Here is a 19374-nt window from a genome sequence, read left to right as displayed (position 1 = left end):
AAAAAAAAAAAAAAAAAAAAAAAAAAAAGGAAAGAAAAAAAGAAAAAGAAAGCTGCAAAGGCATTCATTGTGAATATTCGTCAGAGATATTGCTAAAAACTAGGTTGGAGTAAAGACTGAACCAGGTTTTTAAAAATAAGTATCATTTCTGATTTGTCATTAGAGACTAAATAAAACATTATTTAAAAACAATAAAAAAGCACTATACATTGGTTCCAAACACTATAATATACATCATCAAATTTTTGGATCATGTTTACATTTCAGTAAGGTATTTAGTTATGCTATCTAGTTATTTATGCTATCTAGTTTCTGTGTGAGTGTTTAAAATAGTTCCAATCATCACATGATTAAATTTTATTTAAGTTATAATCTCAAAGATCTGTTGAAGACAGTACTAAAGAATGTAGATTTTATTTAAAAATTCTTCTTCCATAGGAAATCATAACTTGCAATGATTTCGTACAGAAAGTGATTATTCCTATGTAATTAATTCACTTACTAATACGTCCCGTAGGTAACTGATTTGTTAATATATTTTCTCCTGTACTAGAATATAAGTAAGGTTCTAGAATGTAGGACAATGTCCTATTCAAATGTTTATGAAATCACTATCCATGCATATATATGACTTTTTAGGCTGACTCATTTGCTCTTACTGTTACTATAATATAAATATGATACAACTGCCCAGGCATGGTGGCTCACTCCTGTTATCCCAGCACTTTGGAGTCCGAGCCAGGCAGGAGTTCGAGACCAGCCTGACCAATATGGAGAAACCTTGTTTCTACTAAAAATACAAAATTAGCCAGATGACGTGGCACATGCCTGTAATCCTAGCTACTCAGGAGGCTGAGACAGGAGAATTGCTTGAATCTGAGAGGGGGAGGTTGCGGTGAATCAAGATCTCACCATCACAATCCAGCTTGGGCAACAAGAATGAGACTCCATCTCAAAAAATAAATAAACAAATAAGTAAGTAAATAAATACGGTACACCTTTGAGTTATTATTTGTAACTCCAAAATTTGAAATTTTAATATGAATTTCTTGGTATTGTTTTCTTTCTATTCTTACCTACTTATCAAAATTTATCCAAATGTCCTATTGCAGAATTACTGTATAGAAATAAAAGGAGACAATGGAGAACACAGGAAGCAATGCTTTTTGGTTGTCAATATCAGAGCTCATGTGCGATTACACACAAACTTTGCAGGATGCTTACTGTCATGAGATGGTGGAAATGAGGAGGAGATTATAATGAGGAGATATAAATTTAATAGGTCCTATCAACAGAATTGATCCTGAAGTTTTCAACTGTGGCTTAGTCAATACTGCAATGAACTTCACCGCATGAAATAGAAATATGTCAAACTTTGTCTTGATAGTTTCACAGGTGGTGTAGATGTCTAGTTTTGCTTCTAAATTGTTAGAAGCCCTGTTGTATGGCCAGTAACATCCTGGAGTTTCAATCTCAGCTTGGGTCTTAGGTACACCGTAATTCATACCTGAAGATCTAATGCTTTAAGATGATTGACAAAATCATTTAAATTTGATCTTTTGTGTTTTAAATCTAAATCAAGACTAAAGTAAGCAACTAATATAAATGTTGCCAAATTCATATGGAGCACAATAAGAAGGAGAAATCAAGACATTGAAAATATGGTATTGAATGAGGATTTCTGCTCTCAAAGAATTTATGATATACAAAAACAGTTATGTAATACTTGGTATGTCTTCAATCAACTTCAGAGATTTTATGCTTTGCATAGAAGTCCTTGCATAGTACCTACGCTTTCAAGATGTCCATGTATTTACAAAATATTAATATAATTACGATTTTATTTCATCTCTTTAACACATTGAATGTCTTTTTTTCTTTTTCTTCTGGAAAATAAAACTTAACTTTGGGTTAATTTCAGCAATATTTTCTCTTTGCAGAAGCATCTAAAGTTATAAAATGATCTTAAAATCCCAAGAGAGAGAGAAACCTGAGGATAAAAATTGCTCATTATTAATTTTTTTTCATAAAAATGCATCCACCAATATAATTCTTTAATTATATTCATAGACATTTTTAAGGCTTTAAGAACAGTCAATGGCATTATATTTTTTATTTTAAGACTTACTTAAGAGATTTTTAAAGAGATTTCATTCATTTTAATAGTTAACCTATAAAATATAAATTAAATTCAAAAATGCATAATTAATAAGAACATAATTAATAATGCGAGCAGATGTGTAAAAATAGACATGTTCTTCACATATACCACCTGTTTCTGTATTCCTAGTTTGAAATTTAAGTGTCCCAGACCTCAATCTTAACTTGAAACTATTCAATTTGCTACATTCCAACCTCATGAAGATGTTATGAAGAACAAAAAACCATTAAGTATTTTAAATAAAAATAACTTTCCTATACTGACAAATACATATGGTTTTTAACAAAATACTCTTATACTAAATGTTGTTTGTTTTGCAACCCAACAATTTATATCCATATGCAATTTTACAGTCTTGGCAAATTAGACTGTAAAAACTTTTGAAATAATATCTATTGTTTGTCCAGCATTTGAATGTGCAATAATTTCACCATACCGCTACTGGCAGAAAGTAGAATATTGGGAGGTTTATTAAACACTGAAAATCTGCAAAACAAATTAAGTTGAAGTTATTTAATACAGATGTTTTAAAAATCAGATCTATTTCAATATTTAACCATATTCACCAGCCTTAAATCTTGTCTTTGGCATTTGTTGTGGAATCTATAAGGCTGTCATATAAAAGTAACAGAAATATTGCGTATGATTCAGAAAATTATCTGCTGTGGGTCTTCAGATTTTTAATGCACACATATTTGGTTTCAGACTTAAATCATTTGGTACAAATGGTGGAGGTATAAAACAATTACATGTGATTGTCTGGAAATAATATTCATTTTAAATCAAGAATAGTGTCAAATGCTATCGGGGTGGGTCAATCTGTGAAGAAACCATAAAGGTGAGAAGAAGGATCTTACTTATTTTAGAAAGTGTAGTGATGTATTTGTTATCTTGTTGCCTTTTGTTATTTATAAAATAATGTTAAAGGAAAATTAGTTGTATATTCTCATTTAACTATGAAAAATTTTTAAAAATTGTGACATTGTTACGAATAAATTTTTAAATTATCCCTTTAAAGATGCTAAATCTTCTACCTTCAGCAAACTTACTTTGTTAGGGGTAACCAACGTGAATCAAGTCAATAGTTCTCAAGTGATGGTTGGGACACTATAGGAAGTAAAATACCTTAGTTATAGATTAGTAGTGGTGTGGTACTTCCTTTAGTTATGGCAAATGATTTACTGAAAAGTGCAAAATTCATTCCTCTACCTCTACTAATAGAGGTGTTCCTGCTGTCCTATACAGTTTGGTAAAAAGTCACGTTACATTTTTGCTGACACACATTCTCAGGATGCCCCAAGAGCTTAGTAAATGCCAAACCCACTCAATTGAGAATAAAAGACATGCAGAGAGTAAAGGTATGTTGACAAAAGTCCAAAATATATATAAGTTTTTACCTTGAATGATTCCATTCTCTCTTTCTCCCTTCTATCTTTGATTGGACAATTATGAAAAGGGACTCTGATAGCTTCCTGTGAATATAGCTAACTAAAAGCTATTTTTAACAGAAATAACATGAACATACAAGGCCATATTCCTTGTTTTGTGTTCATTTAGATTCAATTTTATTGTGGGTCCTTTTAAACAGGGCACATCTGTTATCTCAGAGTTGGCTCTTTCAACACTCTAACAGAACAAGGTAAAAATCTTCTTCATCTGAAGATTTTGTTGTATAATGGAAATTGGGCTAAATTTGGATTTCTCTAATGTTCTGTAAGTTATTTCAGAGTAAAGTTGCCAAAAATTACCCAACCATCACTGTAAGGTTTTTGTGAGCTAGACTAGACTATGGAAATACATTTCTCTGTCCCTCTTCCCCTACCACTCTACAGTACAATGGCCCATCTGTGAGGTCAGAGGGACTAGCTCTACTTTTAAACAGAGAGTAATTTCTAGCCACTTGTGTATTTAAAAAACTATAAAATCAATGTCAAACTGCTCAATCATTTCCTTCTCAAAATAATTGACCTAAAGTTCAGAAAAGGGCAAGAAAGGCAAACCTTTAGGCACAGCAAGAGAGGATTACTCTCAAAAGCAATTTTGTTTTAAACATTTTAAGTATATCTGGTGTGTGCAAGAGCCCCCACCCCATAATTTCTCATTTAAGAAATCACATTTGATGATGTAACTTTAATTATAGTAAAATGTTTGGAGGCAATGTCTAATTTATATTTATCTATCTATGTATGTATCTATCTAATCTATCTATCTATCTATCTATCATCTATCTATCTATCTATCCGTCTGTCTACCTGTCTATCTCAAAAATAGGGGGATGAAACATTAGTATAAGAAAAGGGGGATAAATGCCAAGTGACTTAAAAGATGATGCATTGTTTAAAAAATCATGTTACCTAGTATACTTCTTCCTTCCCCTAATTCCAGCTGTAGTAAGTTAAGGATTATTATAGAGTTCTGTCACTATTCTAATACTATTTGTATTAGGGGCATCCAGCTATTGTCAAGGTGTCTTCAGTCTCTCTTTGGTTGTAGAGGTCTCAATATTTCAAACCTTGGCTCTGAGTCCAGGTCCACTGATTCCTAGAGATTTGTGAAGATGTTAAAGGTGGTTTATGAGCTTTTTACAATGTTTCATAAAGCTCCATGGACTCTGAAGGTTGTTTAGAATTTTCCCTAATTTGACCTCCCAATCCATTTTCAAATTATTATCTCGGTTTCTCTGACAAGCCAATATGGATGAATGAATGGTTAATTTAAAATGCTGCTACAAAAAAAGTGTCTATTTTTTTTCTACTTTAAAAATCCTGTTTTTGAAAAGCTTGCCAATCACAATTCTACAAAGCTGAAGAAATCACTTTAAACATCATTATTTTTAAATGTGACAAAATAGAAAAATACCACTAGCTGTGCTTCAAACTAAAGACTTACCTCAGGAAAAATGCCATGTTTTATTACATTTTGAATCTATGTACAAACGATTAGCAAGGACTAGTTGAAAGCTGGCCTGGGAAATGATGGCATTGGAAGTTCTCCAGTGAGAAGTTGAAGGTAGCTAAGGTGCATCTCTTCTGGCTTTCCTCTGCTCCCATTGTTGCTTAGTATTATCCTTTCTTTCGTTGAGTTAATCTCCTGTAAATTCATGGGCTGGTTCCAGGGGAGGCTGTAGATCTGGCATCTAGCTAAAGGCTAGAGGGCTTAGATATAATTATTCCTCACCATGAATTTGGTATGTTTCCTTCTAGAGGCATTCATTCAGACCCAGGTTATGCCTAGCGGAGCAGCAGCCAGAGGAATTCAGACCACAAAGTACAGAGAGTGTAAGGTAGTAATAACTCTGTTCACCCGAGATGCTTTGCCTGAAAGGACCCTTTCACAGCAGTGAGTAGGTCTGAGATGTGACCAGAAAGTACGGACTGCTAGATTGACTGCATCATTTCTCACCTTCTAGAACAGCATCAGGCTACAGAATTCTCAACAAATTTGAGAGCTATTAAGAGACAATTTGGAACACCATTTGTATGTGTTGCTACAAGCAAAGTAATTCTCTGGTGATTGAATTGATTTAGAATTCTGGCAGCTTCACAAATATGTATTTCTAAACTTGAATTCGTTTCACTATTTTACATTTGAGAGAAGCTTAAAAAATAATTTTTAAAATATCTAAAGTTTGGACAGAATAATCAGTTGGTACAGAAGTTTGGAACAGCAAATATATACAAATTCTCCATTTGTGAGATGATGAAGGATAATGAAGATGGCAGATACACATATTTCTACCATAAGGATCTTAATTTGTAGGTTCAAATACAATATATTATTTTATTAACAAACAGCTTGAGGTTGTAATCTGAAGAACTAGTTGATGATATTTCTCTGCAACTGATATGAGGCATCCCAAAGATTCTGCCAACAGCATTACAAATATAAAGTATTTTTTTACCTGTTATCTTAAGAGACAACTTCTTGATAAGGGAGTAGTTCTTTGTTTCAGAGAGTAATATTTACATCGAAGGTATTTTCTGGTTTCTTTCTTCATTTTATATGTCTCTATTCATGTTGTTAAACCCATATGAGGGCTCAATCTACTCTTTGATCACCTTTCTTCCAACTTTAAACTGCATGAAGAGATTTCATATAATTTGATGGATCATGAGTCATATTTTGATGACTAATGGAAAACTGAGTTCCTAAAGATGCCTGGCAGTTATAGAATTGAACATACTACCTAGTAAACTTAGCTGAGGGCCTTTAAGCATTTAAATGACTTAAATACTCAAAGTAGGCCCTTGCCAGTGCTTCTAGTCTTTGTCAACAGAAAAATGTGTTCATTCATCCAACCCATCTCTATTGAGTGGCTAATGTATGCTGGCACCCTGATGGGCACTGTTCCAGAAAATCTTTGAGAGAAACATCTTAGGAATTATTAGGGAACAAAAAGGAGTCAATAGGATGGAATGATTTTAACGTTGAAAAAGTGACTTGGGAATCTATATTCCAGGTGTAAGAGGGTTACTTTGAGGATGAGTTAAGTAGAGAGGGAATTTAGAAACCTGCCCTCTTCATTATTTTCACTGTGGAGTGACCATGTTTTCAGCTCCTGAGGCTGAGGGCCAGGGCCAGGCCCTTAATGAGGAGCTGTGGGCCAGCCTCTTGGAGATTTCTGCTAGTTGCTTTCCTGGCCTTTTCTACTCCCTCCTCAGTACCCCCACATCCAGGATCAGAACAGAATCAGCTGGAAAATTAAATTACTCACCCTCTTAATGTCAGCTCCCATAAATTTCTTCCTCCTCCTCCCTCAGAGTACAGTTCAACTCTGTTAAGAGGCAAGCCCCTGAATGAACCTAGCGCTGAATTTAAACATTTACGAGAGAAACATGTCCGTTTCAGATCTCCAAAGAGGACTTTCCTACAAGCTCTGGGTATTGACCTCTAGGGTCCCTCCATGCCACCTTCGTTCTTGTCTTCTAATTATCGGGTTAAAAAAAAAGAAAGAAAGAAAACGCTTTTCGGAGTCAGCAACGCAATGAGCCCACTGCTTCCACGTCTGCCATACGAAGCAGATTTTTGCACAAGGATAAGGTTACCGCGGCCAGCCCAGGACTCCAGCGGTGTGGCTGATCGGGCGCTGGACTCCTCCCCTCTCCCGCCGACCGGCGAGAGGCTAACAGACGGGTGCAAGTAGACAAGTAGCTGTTTTTATTGAATACAGAAGCGCCTTGAAAACTCCGGTGCTCCGGGGCTCTCCTGCAATTCCTTTCATTCCCAAAGCGCTGGAGCCAAGCACGCGTCCCGCGTAACTCCCTCCCATTTCTTCTCGGGGATTTGGGTAGGCGAGGAGGGAGGAGAGGAGTGGGGAGACAGGGGGTGGGCTGGTGGGCTGGGCCTGCCCGGAGTCCTCATTCCTGGGCTGAGGGAGACGGGGGCGGGCTCGGGGCCGCCCCAGAGGCGTGTGATTGGGTCGGACCCTCAGCCGGCTTGTCAGTTTCGGCCGGGGTGGGGGAGCCCGGGGCAGGGAGGGGAGTGGGCGGAGGAGGGGGCTGCCCGGAGCCGCTCGTCCAGCCCACTGACGGCATGAAGCCTTTAGGGGCACACAGTACTCTCAGCTTGTTGGTGGAAGCCCCTCATCTGCCTTCATTCTGAAGGCAGGGCCCTGCAGAGGAAGGATCCGAGGGTCCCGGCCGGCGGGGCCGACCCAGAGGGAGAGGAAGGGGCTAGAGACACGAAGGAAGCAAACCATCAAATTTAGAAGAAAAAGCCCTTTGACTTTCCCCCACTCTCCCTCCCCAATGGCTGTGTAGCAAACATCCCCGGCGATACCTTGGAAAGGACGAAGTTGGTCTGCAATCGCAATTTCGTGGGTTGAGTTCACAGTTGTGAGTGCGGGGCTCAGAAATGGAGCCGTGGTCCTCTAGGTGGAAAACGAAACGGTGGCTCTGGGATTTCACCGTAGCAACCCTCGCAATGACTTTCCTCTTCCAAGCTAGAGAGGTCAGAGGAGGTAAGAAAAAAAAAAAAAAATGGACTTGGGGAGGTGGGAGATTGCCGTCGGTCTGACTCCTTCTGCGCCCCTCCCCCCCTTTACCCTTCCTACCCGCTCTTCAAGGGAAAAAAAAAAAAAAAATCCCTTAAATAAAATCCAGATTGTAGCTGCCACCAGATTGGAAGTGGAAACTGGAGAAAGAGATGGATGTAGGCGGGACAATGAAGGGAGAGGAGGTAGGTAGCAGGAAAAAAGATCTGACAGGCAGAGAGCCTGCTGAAAATGCCCTTCACCACTCTCCAGCCTCTTTGAAAAGAGGAAAAATATTACCTTGAACACAAGGGCAGTTATACAAAGCTTTTGTTTGAGGCACAGTCTTCAGAGCGCCCTTGGAATACATCTGGTTTCTTCAGATTCTAACTAATGGGAATATCTTTTTTTTTTTTTTTAAGGGTGAGCTGAGGGGAAATATAAAGGGTATAAAATGAACGTTGATAATGTTCTTTGTCTGCAACAAAGTGAAAAGCAGGCTGTTTTAGGTTTTGGGATATTAGAGAAACCAGGAGGATGAATCTAGAAGATTAGGCACACTCTGAGTGGGGGGTTTGGGGGGGAGGGAAGGCGGGGGGTGCAGAGAGGGGAGAATTTTCAAGCTATTTTAAGTGGACAAAAATTGGCAGATTATTATTAGGAATGGGTTCAAGATAGGGAGAACACTTTCCCCTGAATTTCAGTTCTCCCCCCACCCCACCCCTCCGCTTCTTCATGCAGGTTGGACGTGCAGTTCTCTTGGAGAATGATGAAAGTAGCCAGGCAAATGGGGTGGGGGCGGAGGACTGGGGATTGGGAGGGAAGGGGAGGGGGTATGGGGTCGGGTGGGAGGAGAGAGGTAAGGAAAAGTTCCTACGTGGCACCACCAAATATTCAGTGGCCAGACCTGCTCAGAATCCTGCAGCCCTGTCAGTACCCACGGAGGGAGAGCGACTTCACTCCTCCCCTCCGCCTCCTCCCTCCCCTTTCCCCGCCCTTTCCCGAAACGGCATCTGGCTGGAGCGGTCCGTTAGGTGCCTTAGACTCGGCTGGCAGGCGAATGCCTTTGGAGCGCAGGGAGCCCAGGCAGCTTAGAGTAGAAAGCAAGCTCTGTGAGGAGTGCAGAGAGAAGCTGGGGGATAGGAAGAGGGTGATGAGGGTAGGTCAAGGGAGATAAAAGTGGTCAAGCCCAAATGCGTGGGCTTTAGCAGAAACCTGAGTCTGGCCTTGGGCCTAGATGCCCAGATCTGAGCTCTCCCTAGTGGGAGTCTGCGCTCCTGGAGGCCGAGCTCTGTGACCAGGCCATTGCTTCCACATCCTTAGTGGCTTTCAACTTCACGAGTAGCAAGAAGCGCTGGATTATTCCCCCGGTGAATTTTCCTGGTGAATACAGCGAAAGCCTCATTAGGACTGTATTTGAATTTTCAAAGAAATTATGTTGATTAATTATGTTGATTCATTCATTTCCACATTTTCAAAGATAGATAGGTAAGAGAGTTTTTGAAAGTGAAATCCATCAAAAAGTTTCCACTTTATTTTTCGTACCTTGTCGCCTGTTGGATTGGTCAATTCTGTCAGCAGTTCTGCCCTCTGCTGGTTTTGTTTATTATTTAGAATTCCTGCATCTGCCATAGGACTTGAGGCTTCTGTAAGTCCCTCTTAACTACAGTGGTACTGGACACTTGATTAAGGAATAATGTATATGCCATTTATTTTTCAACATATCACACACGTGTATGTAAATGAGAATATTGTAATGGTAGCTGTTGATTTAAAATTATAGCAATTGAGAATTTCTTTTGTGATGGATGAAATACAAGCACTGAGGGACACTTTTGCATGGATTCAGGGATTATTTTACTGAGGATATTTTTTTTTTTCCACATTGAGCCTTTCTGTAAAGCTCTACGAATATTTTTAAAAATCAAATTGCTAGACTCTTAATGCATACATTTTCTATTTTCTGTCTAGCAACATACCTGAAACACTTTTAAACAGCATCCCAGTACCACATCAAATAATGGTGGGAAAACAACTTTCCGTATTGTTATAAAGCCAAGTAATGATAGAAATAACAAAGTATAAGGATCAGATTTTGTTGGGTTTCTTGTTGATGAAATGCCTTGAAAGTTATATGATAGTTTAGATATTTATAAGATTTTGGTATGTGTTTTATCAAACTGTTTGGTGCTTATTGCTCCTGGGAGGCCACATATTAACATAGACCCACTTTTGTAGGCATTGTTATCCCCTAATTAACTTCGAAAAGGGAATAATAGTATATTAACACTTAAAAAGAAAACATTGGCTACGAAGTCTGAATCACTATGCAAGGGAAAAATAAACCCAGCGTCCAGTTCTAATAGTAGCCTTTAGATTTGTGGTTGAAGTAAGAAGTAAGATTTTATACCAGTTTCTAAATAAAGATATTATATCCCACCATCATACTAAGACATTGATTTCACTGAGGTACAGTGATAAGGTTTGAATATTAAGCACAAAGATAATTTAGAACAGATCTGATTTTTATATAAAATTAAAACATTAAAACCTTAAAAATGTCTGGGTTCATAACAAAGTTAGACTCTAAAGAAAATAACATAGAGAAAGATTCTTGGAAGTGAATGTATTAAAGAAAATTTATGACTTCATACCTAGTCATATTATTTTACTTTGAAAAATCAAACAATAATATAGAAATATTTAATATACTTATTAAAAATCAATTCTTGCTGTGATTTAGAATAACAAGGTTAATTGTGATATTTATAAATATTTATTTATATTAACTTCAATTTTATATTTCATATATATGTTTATTGTTAAAATAAAAGATGTATCTCAGTGATTTATTGATATTCTTTGGCAGTTAGTCCATTACTTACTATTCATAAGAGGTGGGGTTTATGTGGAATTCAAAGTGACCACACTATGATTATGTTAAGATAGATGGGCTTATATAAGGGTTTTAAGTAAGAGTTTAAGTGAGACTTAACTATAATCAAATACTAAAAAAGAAAATAATCGAATAATGTTTTACTAATTAAAATTACATTTAACATTTGATGGTTAGGCCAATACTGCATCTTGCAAAAGGTTGATCAAACTTGGAACTTGGAAAGCTTGTCAGGAATTGCATGTGAGCCCTGTAGAATTGTTGTTTTGAGTGCCCGGGATCAGCAGGTGAAATGGTGCTGGCTTCCAGAGTATATGCTAATCCAACCTTGCAAAGAGATCAAATTTGTCCATTTGGTTCCTTAATCAGAAATCAGAAACTCAGATATGCTTCTGATAACAAATGCAGTGTTTGCTAAGATTATGAATATTATGTCTTTCCATCTGTTTTTTAAATTCAAAATTGATCGGGACTATAATAAATATTGTAGAAGAGAAACACCTTCCTGCATGCTTACACACATAGCCTCAGGTTAGGTGACACATACGTAGTCAGTTTACTGCAGATTCTTTCACCTAATTGTCCAATCATTTTGAAATTAAGTTTCTTAATATTATAAAGTGACAATTTGCTTCATAATTAGTGCTTAACTGAGGTGCTACTTTATAAAAATTATTCTCTAAAAGGTATTTTTATAGTTTTATGTTATGCATTTGCAAAGTGAGACATGTATTTATATAACATGACTGCTTAAAAGTTAATTTTTTTAAGTTTTTGATTTTTTCTTCAATTTGTGACTAAAATGGAAGAAACACAGGGTTGTTCAAGTTAAGATATCCATGAAATATAGCAAAGGACACATCTCCTCTTTTCAAATTTGTGGGTTGGATTTCTAGCTAAAAAAAATGTATAGTCACTTTTCTTTTCTAAAAATTTGCTTTTTCCTGAGATAAATTCTCTTCACTCTTATTAGTTTAGTGAGATTATTAGTTTAGTGAGATGCTGCCTATTTCATAATAACAAGGACTCAAATCAAACTTGGTTAAGAGTCTTTGTGTAATACAGAGCTAAATTTTTAAAAGGTTAAAAAAGGCATTTAGATAAGATTTTTAAAAGAGAATGCTAGCACTAGAAATTATAGAAATTGCTAATGAATCTTACCTTCTAACTAAATGAGGAAACTAAGACACAAAAAGTTGTCAGCTGAATACTCTCCTCCATAAAAAATATTCATATACTATTCAAGGTTTCTCTGAGTAGAGTGAAGATCTGTAATAGTGATCAAAAGAATTTTAAATAATAGAAGTCTGAGATGATAAAATGGCAGGAGAGAACTTAGTAGTGTAAGTTCTAATTAAAGCTTTAGTTTGGATTATTAAAACATCTGAACATAAGTACCTTTTAGCTCAGGAATAAATGGACAGTTAATTTATAGGAAATACTCACTCTTAATAGACTACCATGATGTCTGTTGTGCAATCAACAACTATTACAAATTTAATTACCATATGTGAAATTGCAAGGAAGTAAAGAAGGAAGAATTCCATATACTATCTCTACATTTATTTCTAGAAGTCTGAAATTACTAGACCATATATGTGCTAGAGTTCAGATTAGTGAGAAGGTAGATATACTGAAAATGCCTTACATAAAGAAATTTGAATAGAAAACGGTTATAGAATGCATTTTAAAAATACTCTATTTGCTACATTTGAAGAAAGGTAATTTTTGATCATTTGTATGCCTAATTATTTGATTTTATAAGATTATGTGCATCAGAGTGGAAAGCATAATACTCTATAAAATATTTTTGTATACATTTGTTGCTGGATTAAGAACAGAGTTTTGTGTGTTCTCTGAAGTTGTTAATGGAAGACCAGGTCCAACTTTGAATTTTTAAGACGCTAAGAAAATTATATATTTATTTCAAATAAAAGATGGCAAATATCTGATATTTTCATGTTAACTTTAATTGATTAGATAACATTTGTATAATATATATATAATATAGCTTTCATTAACGTCAGGTAATCATTATGACACACTTGATGTGTGTTGTTGAACATTCTTTTTTTAAACAAGTGGCAAACTTTAGAAAACAAACAGAACATAGTAGTGCAAGTTTTATTAAAGTTTTTATTTTGGATTGTCAAAGCATCTGAAATTACATAAGTACCTTTTAGCTTAGGAATAAATGGGCAATTAATTTATAGAAAGTACTCATTCTTAATAGACTACCATGATATCTGTTGTGCTGTCAACAACTATTACAAATGTAATTACCATATGTGAAATTGCAGGGAGTTAAGGGAGGAAAAATTCGATTTTCTATCTCAACATTTACTTCTAGAAGTCCAATCTTCAACTAATATTCCCATCAAATTAAATTGAGTCTTTCTGTCTTTAGGGAAAAGCAATACATGACCATAGGGTCCTGAAGATTATACTGTGAAAGCATTTATCATGAGTTTTTATACTTACAATAAACTCTAACAATTTATATAAATAAGGAGTTTAAAAAATGCTGAGACATCACCACATAGTATATAATCATTAATTTTTAATGATTATGTTTAGGTATTTAAAACATAATCATTAATCATAATACTGTGAAAGCATTTATCACGAGTTTTTATACTTACAATAAACTCTAATAATTTATATAAATATGGAGTTTAAAAAATCCTGAGACATTGCCATCATTGTATATAATCATTCATTTTTAATGATTATATTTAGGTATTTAAAAGCCAGAATCTTATTGAATCTTAAATACACTTTTATTTTCTCCTTCCCTTTGGAGAAGTAATTAAGGGTGGTTGGTGTAATCATTAGGAACTGAAGGCACCTGCAAGTGGGGGCTGAGCGCTGGTCTGCATTTACGCTTTTACTCCTTCACTTCCCTCGTGTAATACTGGGGAAATGGGACCTGAGCTGGAAGTGGTGAGAGGAAACCAAACTTTTTTCCTTTTTCGACCATTCAAGTTTTGTTCCTTAGCAAAGAAGAGAGATGAACGCAGATGTTATAAAAAGTTGCAATGCTCCCTAAGTTCTTTCACTGAAGAGTCAACTTTAAATGCAGTTTTCAGGGTAGCTTTCAGTATACTCTAATATGCTTTCCAAATGAGGACATATTCCTTCTAAGTTCTCTTGCAATTTAATTCAAAACCTAAAGGTGTTTTTTTAACACTTTAAAATATCTTCTGTTTTAGAATGTATCGAATGTACTTCTTTCTCCTTCCTTTAAAACCCTAATATGGTTTTATTGATACAGGTAAGTGTATTCTTTTATACTTTCAGTTGTGTCAGAACGCAACATGAATAATACTAGCTCCTAGCAAAGATGAAAGACAATTTTAAAGTGATTTAGTGAGTAATATCTATTTATCAGTTGCAGTCTTTGGCCTACTACTGACTTGGCTAGTGGTTCTTTAGACATTGGCTGATCACCAGACCTACTGTTATCTGGTAAAATAAACTCTTTGCTTGCTGCGCATGGAATTAGAGACAGTGCTATTAATTTAGGAGAAAGAACTCAGAGAAAGGAAAGGTTATCATATTTCAGAGTAAGAGACCAGCTTAAATACAACTTGACAATTGAGAACTAAAACAAACCTGTGTAAAAGTGCTTTAGCACAATCAACTTTTGCAATCCCCTCAAACCTTCTTTTTTTTTTTTTTCTTAAAAAGCATTTCTTTCTTATTTTAACCAAATTTAATTGCTCTTGAATGGCTCTGTACTGTACAGGCAAATGAAGGTCCCTATTCATAGAACCTGAGCGCATAGAGTATCAGTGGAAGCTTCCTTCCTCTGTTTGACTGGTAAACTGACATCCGGGCTTAAAGGAGTGAACCTTAGACTGTGTGAGGTAGTTGGCTTTCCTTCCTCACTCAGATTTTCACATAGACTTCCTGAAAGGATGACTGTCAGAAAGAGCAGTAGTTGGCTAATAAGAACTCTAGTGCATTTCCATACTTGGTGCTCTTAGATAGCTCTGCAGAGAAAGAAAAAAAATGTAAAGATTAAAGTGGTGTCTGTCTTTCCTTTACTTCTGTCTTTAGAGTCGAAGAGTGGAACTCAACCTACTTGCTAGCTGTCACTCTTCCTTTTGAATGTTAATGAACCTTCACAGGATTTCACTGGCCTTCAGGATAAATTTGTTGTCTAAATGGCTTAGAATGCCCTTCAGGATGTAGCCCCTCTTTATGTCCAGGCACATGACCAGCCATTTCCCACCTCCCCAGCCCCACTTCCATTTACCTTGCACTTTGGTGATGTTAAACCTCTTGCCTGTATCCTCCCCTATCTTTGAACGCTCTCCTTGGAATATCTGTTCTCTTCTCTTCCATCAGCAAACATCTTTTCATACTTTATACTTCAAAATTTAACTGCAATGTCATAGCTCCAGAAAACTTTCCCTTCAATCTCCAGGATGATATAATAGTGAGCCCTAATACTGAATGCATGCTCAGTATGTGCAAGGTTCTATCATATGCACTTTCTTATAGAATCTTATTTAATTGTGACAGTTGTCCTGGAAGTAAGATGATATCAAAATACTGACTTTACCCATGAAATAACTGAAAAACAGAGAGGTGAATGAGTTTTGCCTAAAGTCACACAGCTAGTAAGTAGTAGACCCAGAAGTTGAATGCTGCCAAGCTTTCTCCAGAGCCCTTGTTTTTGACCGCTTGCCCATGTTTACTTCGCTGGGCATTCTGATGCTTCTATACAGTTGCCTGGGCTTGTCTGATGATTGAGGTGCCCTGGGGCCTAATAGTAATGTACAGATCATGCAGCTGAACCACATAAAATATCAGATCATTGGGTGAATAACTTGACTGCCCTCAAGGAGAAATAGAAGGAGGTGAAAGGTGATGTTAGAATTCGGATAACTCTTCAGCCTGGACTTAAGTTTGGTGATGGAGACCATATCACTCTTACCATTTTATGGACAAACCTAAGCCTCAGTGGTAATGGAGGATTGAAAGGGGAGTTTCTGGGAACCGCCAAATATTACTTTGGTTCCTTTGACTAACTTAAGAAGCAGCTGACAGATGTATCTCTTAGTATTCGAGGTTCCAGCTGTGGTTGGCTTGGTTTCATTAAGTAAAAAAACTCTTACAGATCATTGCTTGTCCTAATCAGGATCCATTGCAAGGATCTTCAGGTCTTATTCTACTTTAGGGGATTGATGTATGAGAGTTTTCTTATTGTCTTCAGTATAAAAATGTCAGACTTCATTATCCAAAAGCTTTTTGGAGTGTAATCAACTGGGAAAATGTAACTGAAAGACCCATGGTTTGCAAAAAAATAAAACATCATTATTTTGAAAAGTACTCATTTATATGTCAGTCTTCCTCTAGGAGTTGCTGGGTGGGTAGTGACTGTTATCTAGTTTTATTTGTGTCCCTGGTGTCTACCATGGTGACAAAATGCACAGCATTGATATAGTCATTATTTAGATTAATTTTATTCTTTTTTCACCCGGAAGACTAGTTTAAAATTGAATTAACTTGGAATGGTGTGAACTGAAAGTCTGAGGACCTCCTTGGGTTATGCTGTTAGTAGTAACATGACTCCTCTTCTTTAAATTCATTTCCTAAAAGTAAATAAGTTGCAATTTACCTACCTCTAGCTTTTTCATGTGAAAAACAGTTTTACATTCTCTCCAAGATGCCTCTGAATATTTGTAGCTACAGATTGACTATATTACCTCCAAAACTTTGTTTTCTTTATGTTTTAAAATATGAAATGATATTGACAGTAGCATAAATATTCATTTTACTTTTCTACTGTGAACAAGAAAGATTAATCTGAGAATAATGTCAATCTGTAAAACTGGTAATTGGAAGTAGTCCTTTCACATGTTCATTATTGAACCTCCCATCTCAGATCGATATGCTATTGGGGATTAGTTGTCTGATTTTGCTTAATAACTATTAGAAATAATGGTTAATCCATACGTATATATGGATGTGTGTGTGGGTGTATGTGCATGTGTGTTTAAATAAAATGCTTTATGATTATTTTAATGAACTCACTCAAGTTAGAAAATAAACTATACGTTTTACATATATTGGAATTATTATATTATGAAGTACCATCTTCAAACAAGAAACATATAGAGCTTCAAAGTGCCTAATAAGATTAATAGACAGTGGTTGTAAAATTGTTTTGGAATATAGTTACATGGTTTTTATACTATATTGTTATCCATGGTATATGTTAGTTACACTAAAATCACTGGTATAGGTATCTTTATCTGCTTTATTTCATGTGTTCAAAGTATCTGGAAGAGAATCCATCACATAATAGGCATTTGATAAAACTTTGTTGAATGAATGAGGGCATTGTTGACATTGCAAATGACTTAATTGTCAATAACCTAACTACCTGAGATGTGATATATAGTTATGTGTATCACCTACTCTCAATGTCTACAGAAGTATCTTGAACCAATTTCTGCTGATCTTAATGTGATTTTCTGATAATATAAGTCTCCGTTTTGCCTTCAAGCCAAGCTATGACCTCTACCCTAAGCATTCTCCCACTTTGTTATTGCTAAGGGTAAAAATTCTCATTGCTAGGGATTTAGATACTGTCTCCTCTAGAAATACTCTTCCTCAATCATTGAATATTGGGGTAGTTGGCCTGGCATAACATTATAAAGTACACTATATTTACACAAAACTCAAATACTTATCACAAAATATTTTGATGGTATAATAAAAGCAGAAAATGCATATTTTTATATGTATTTATGATATAAAGATACAGTGATACCATTATACCATGATAATGATGGTATAATTAAAGCAGGAAATGCATATTTTTTACCAATGTAAAAAATTCTGGCATCTATTACCATATCTGGAGCAAAATAACCAATAAATATTTGTTGAAAGAATGAACTCATAAGCAAGATACTTTCAATAAAGTCAAAAGGACAGGGGTCCCTGGCTTAGTATCACAATTATTTTCAAATATTACACTGGGGCTTCGGGTTAAATAGATTTTGTATGACATCCAAACATAGATGCTTTATAAAGTTTCACAGATAATTTTGATGCAGAAGCAGGGGTTTACAAACCCTCTGTAACAAAAAATAAACATATAAACAAATAGAAATATGTCTGGCTTGTATAACAAGGCACTGGAAGTCAAGTGAAAGTTTATTCATTATAATGTGCAAATTATTCGATAAGTATGCTTATAAGAGCAGTGGCTCTGCAAGAACTGAATTGAACAGTTCAACTCATCACAATATAGGAAATCCTTTCTTTTCATCCTTCTCTCCTGAGCATGTAATAAACTAAATGTCAATAAATATTGCTCTTTTCAGCATTAAAGTCAAATGGTTATATTGGAAGTATACTTTTAGTTTTATAATCTTTTTTTAACAGCCTTGGCTATTTGTAAATTAGAAATGCTGTACTTTTAAAATATCACACTCTCAACTAGTTTTTGTTCTTTTCTTCACCATACTCAGAGTTGTGATGCTATTTTTGCTTTCAACTTTCAAGTCAAGCTTTTATGATATAAAAAAGTTCAGGATTGAGGCTGTTTAATAACTGTAAAAGTTGAATGACTACTCTGTGTCAATCACTGTGTTAACTGCTATGGCTACACAGATACTATGCCAATCTCTATTCCAATGTAATGAAAAGCTAATTCATACATGCAATCATTCATTGACTTATTCAACAAATATGTATTAAGTGCCCATTAAGTGCTCTCGGTAAATTCTAAGCTAATTCATCCATTTCAATGCATATTCAACAAGTACAGGTTAAAAGCTCATTATATGTTCAAGGTAGTTGGTGGGCAAAGATAGTTACAATCCTGTCTCATGGTGATTTCGGGCTACGTGAGGAGTCAGTAATAAATTAAATAGTAACACAAGTGGATGTAAAACTGCAGCTATGCTGGATGCTTTGAAGGAGAGGTATATGGTTCCTGGAGAATACAGAACAGAAATTCAGTAAAGTCAAAGAAAGCTTCCCTGAGAAATTACCAGTTGAGCATTGAATAATTAAACAAACAGGAAAGAACACTCCACGAAGTGATGTGAAGACCTTTATAAAGGGAGAAGGGCACCATAATTGACTTGAAGAAAGGACTCGAAAAATGGCATTGTGTCTGGAGAAGCCTCAGTGGGGGTACAATGTGAGATGGTGCTAGGGAAAGGAGGCAGGGGACACATAACACAAGATCATAAGGATAGATTTTTTTTTTTTTTTTTTTTTTTTTTTTTTTTTTTTTTTCGGGGTTTTTGGTTTTTTTTTCCCCGGTGGGGGGCACGCGGGCGCCCCCCCACCTCCCCCCCCCCGGCCCCGCCGGTT

General features: G+C 35.9%; 1 protein-coding gene and 1 long non-coding RNA gene across 4 annotated transcripts in view; one reads left to right on the top strand and one right to left on the bottom strand.

Annotated features, from left to right (window-relative positions):
• LOC116539779 overlaps positions 1-8028 on the bottom strand; it is an 8981-nt gene extending 953 nt beyond the window's left edge. The window contains exons 1-2 of the long non-coding RNA XR_004264188.1: positions 7940-8028; positions 6876-7833 (exon numbers count right to left, since the gene is read on the bottom strand). This is a non-coding gene — a long non-coding RNA (uncharacterized LOC116539779). The remainder of the gene's footprint in view (positions 1-6875; positions 7834-7939) is intronic.
• Positions 7685-19374, top strand: part of COL11A1 (collagen type XI alpha 1 chain) — a 213456-nt gene continuing 201766 nt past the window's right edge. Inside the window, exon 1 of one of the 3 annotated variants that reach the window (XM_032262929.1) lies at positions 7685-8120. In XM_032262929.1, the coding sequence (XP_032118820.1) occupies positions 8015-8120 (106 nt within the window). In that variant the 5' untranslated portion in view covers positions 7685-8014. The remainder of the gene's footprint in view (positions 8121-19374) is intronic. The other 2 variants (XM_032262930.1, XM_032262931.1) reach the window with 2 other exon arrangements.

This window comes from Sapajus apella, unplaced genomic scaffold, assembly GCF_009761245.1.
Source record: "Sapajus apella isolate SASKATOON/1434 unplaced genomic scaffold, GSC_monkey_1.0 scaffold133, whole genome shotgun sequence".
In the NCBI taxonomy this organism is placed as follows: Eukaryota; Metazoa; Chordata; class Mammalia; order Primates; family Cebidae; genus Sapajus; species Sapajus apella.
This window is presented reverse-complemented; position numbering and strand designations above follow the sequence as displayed.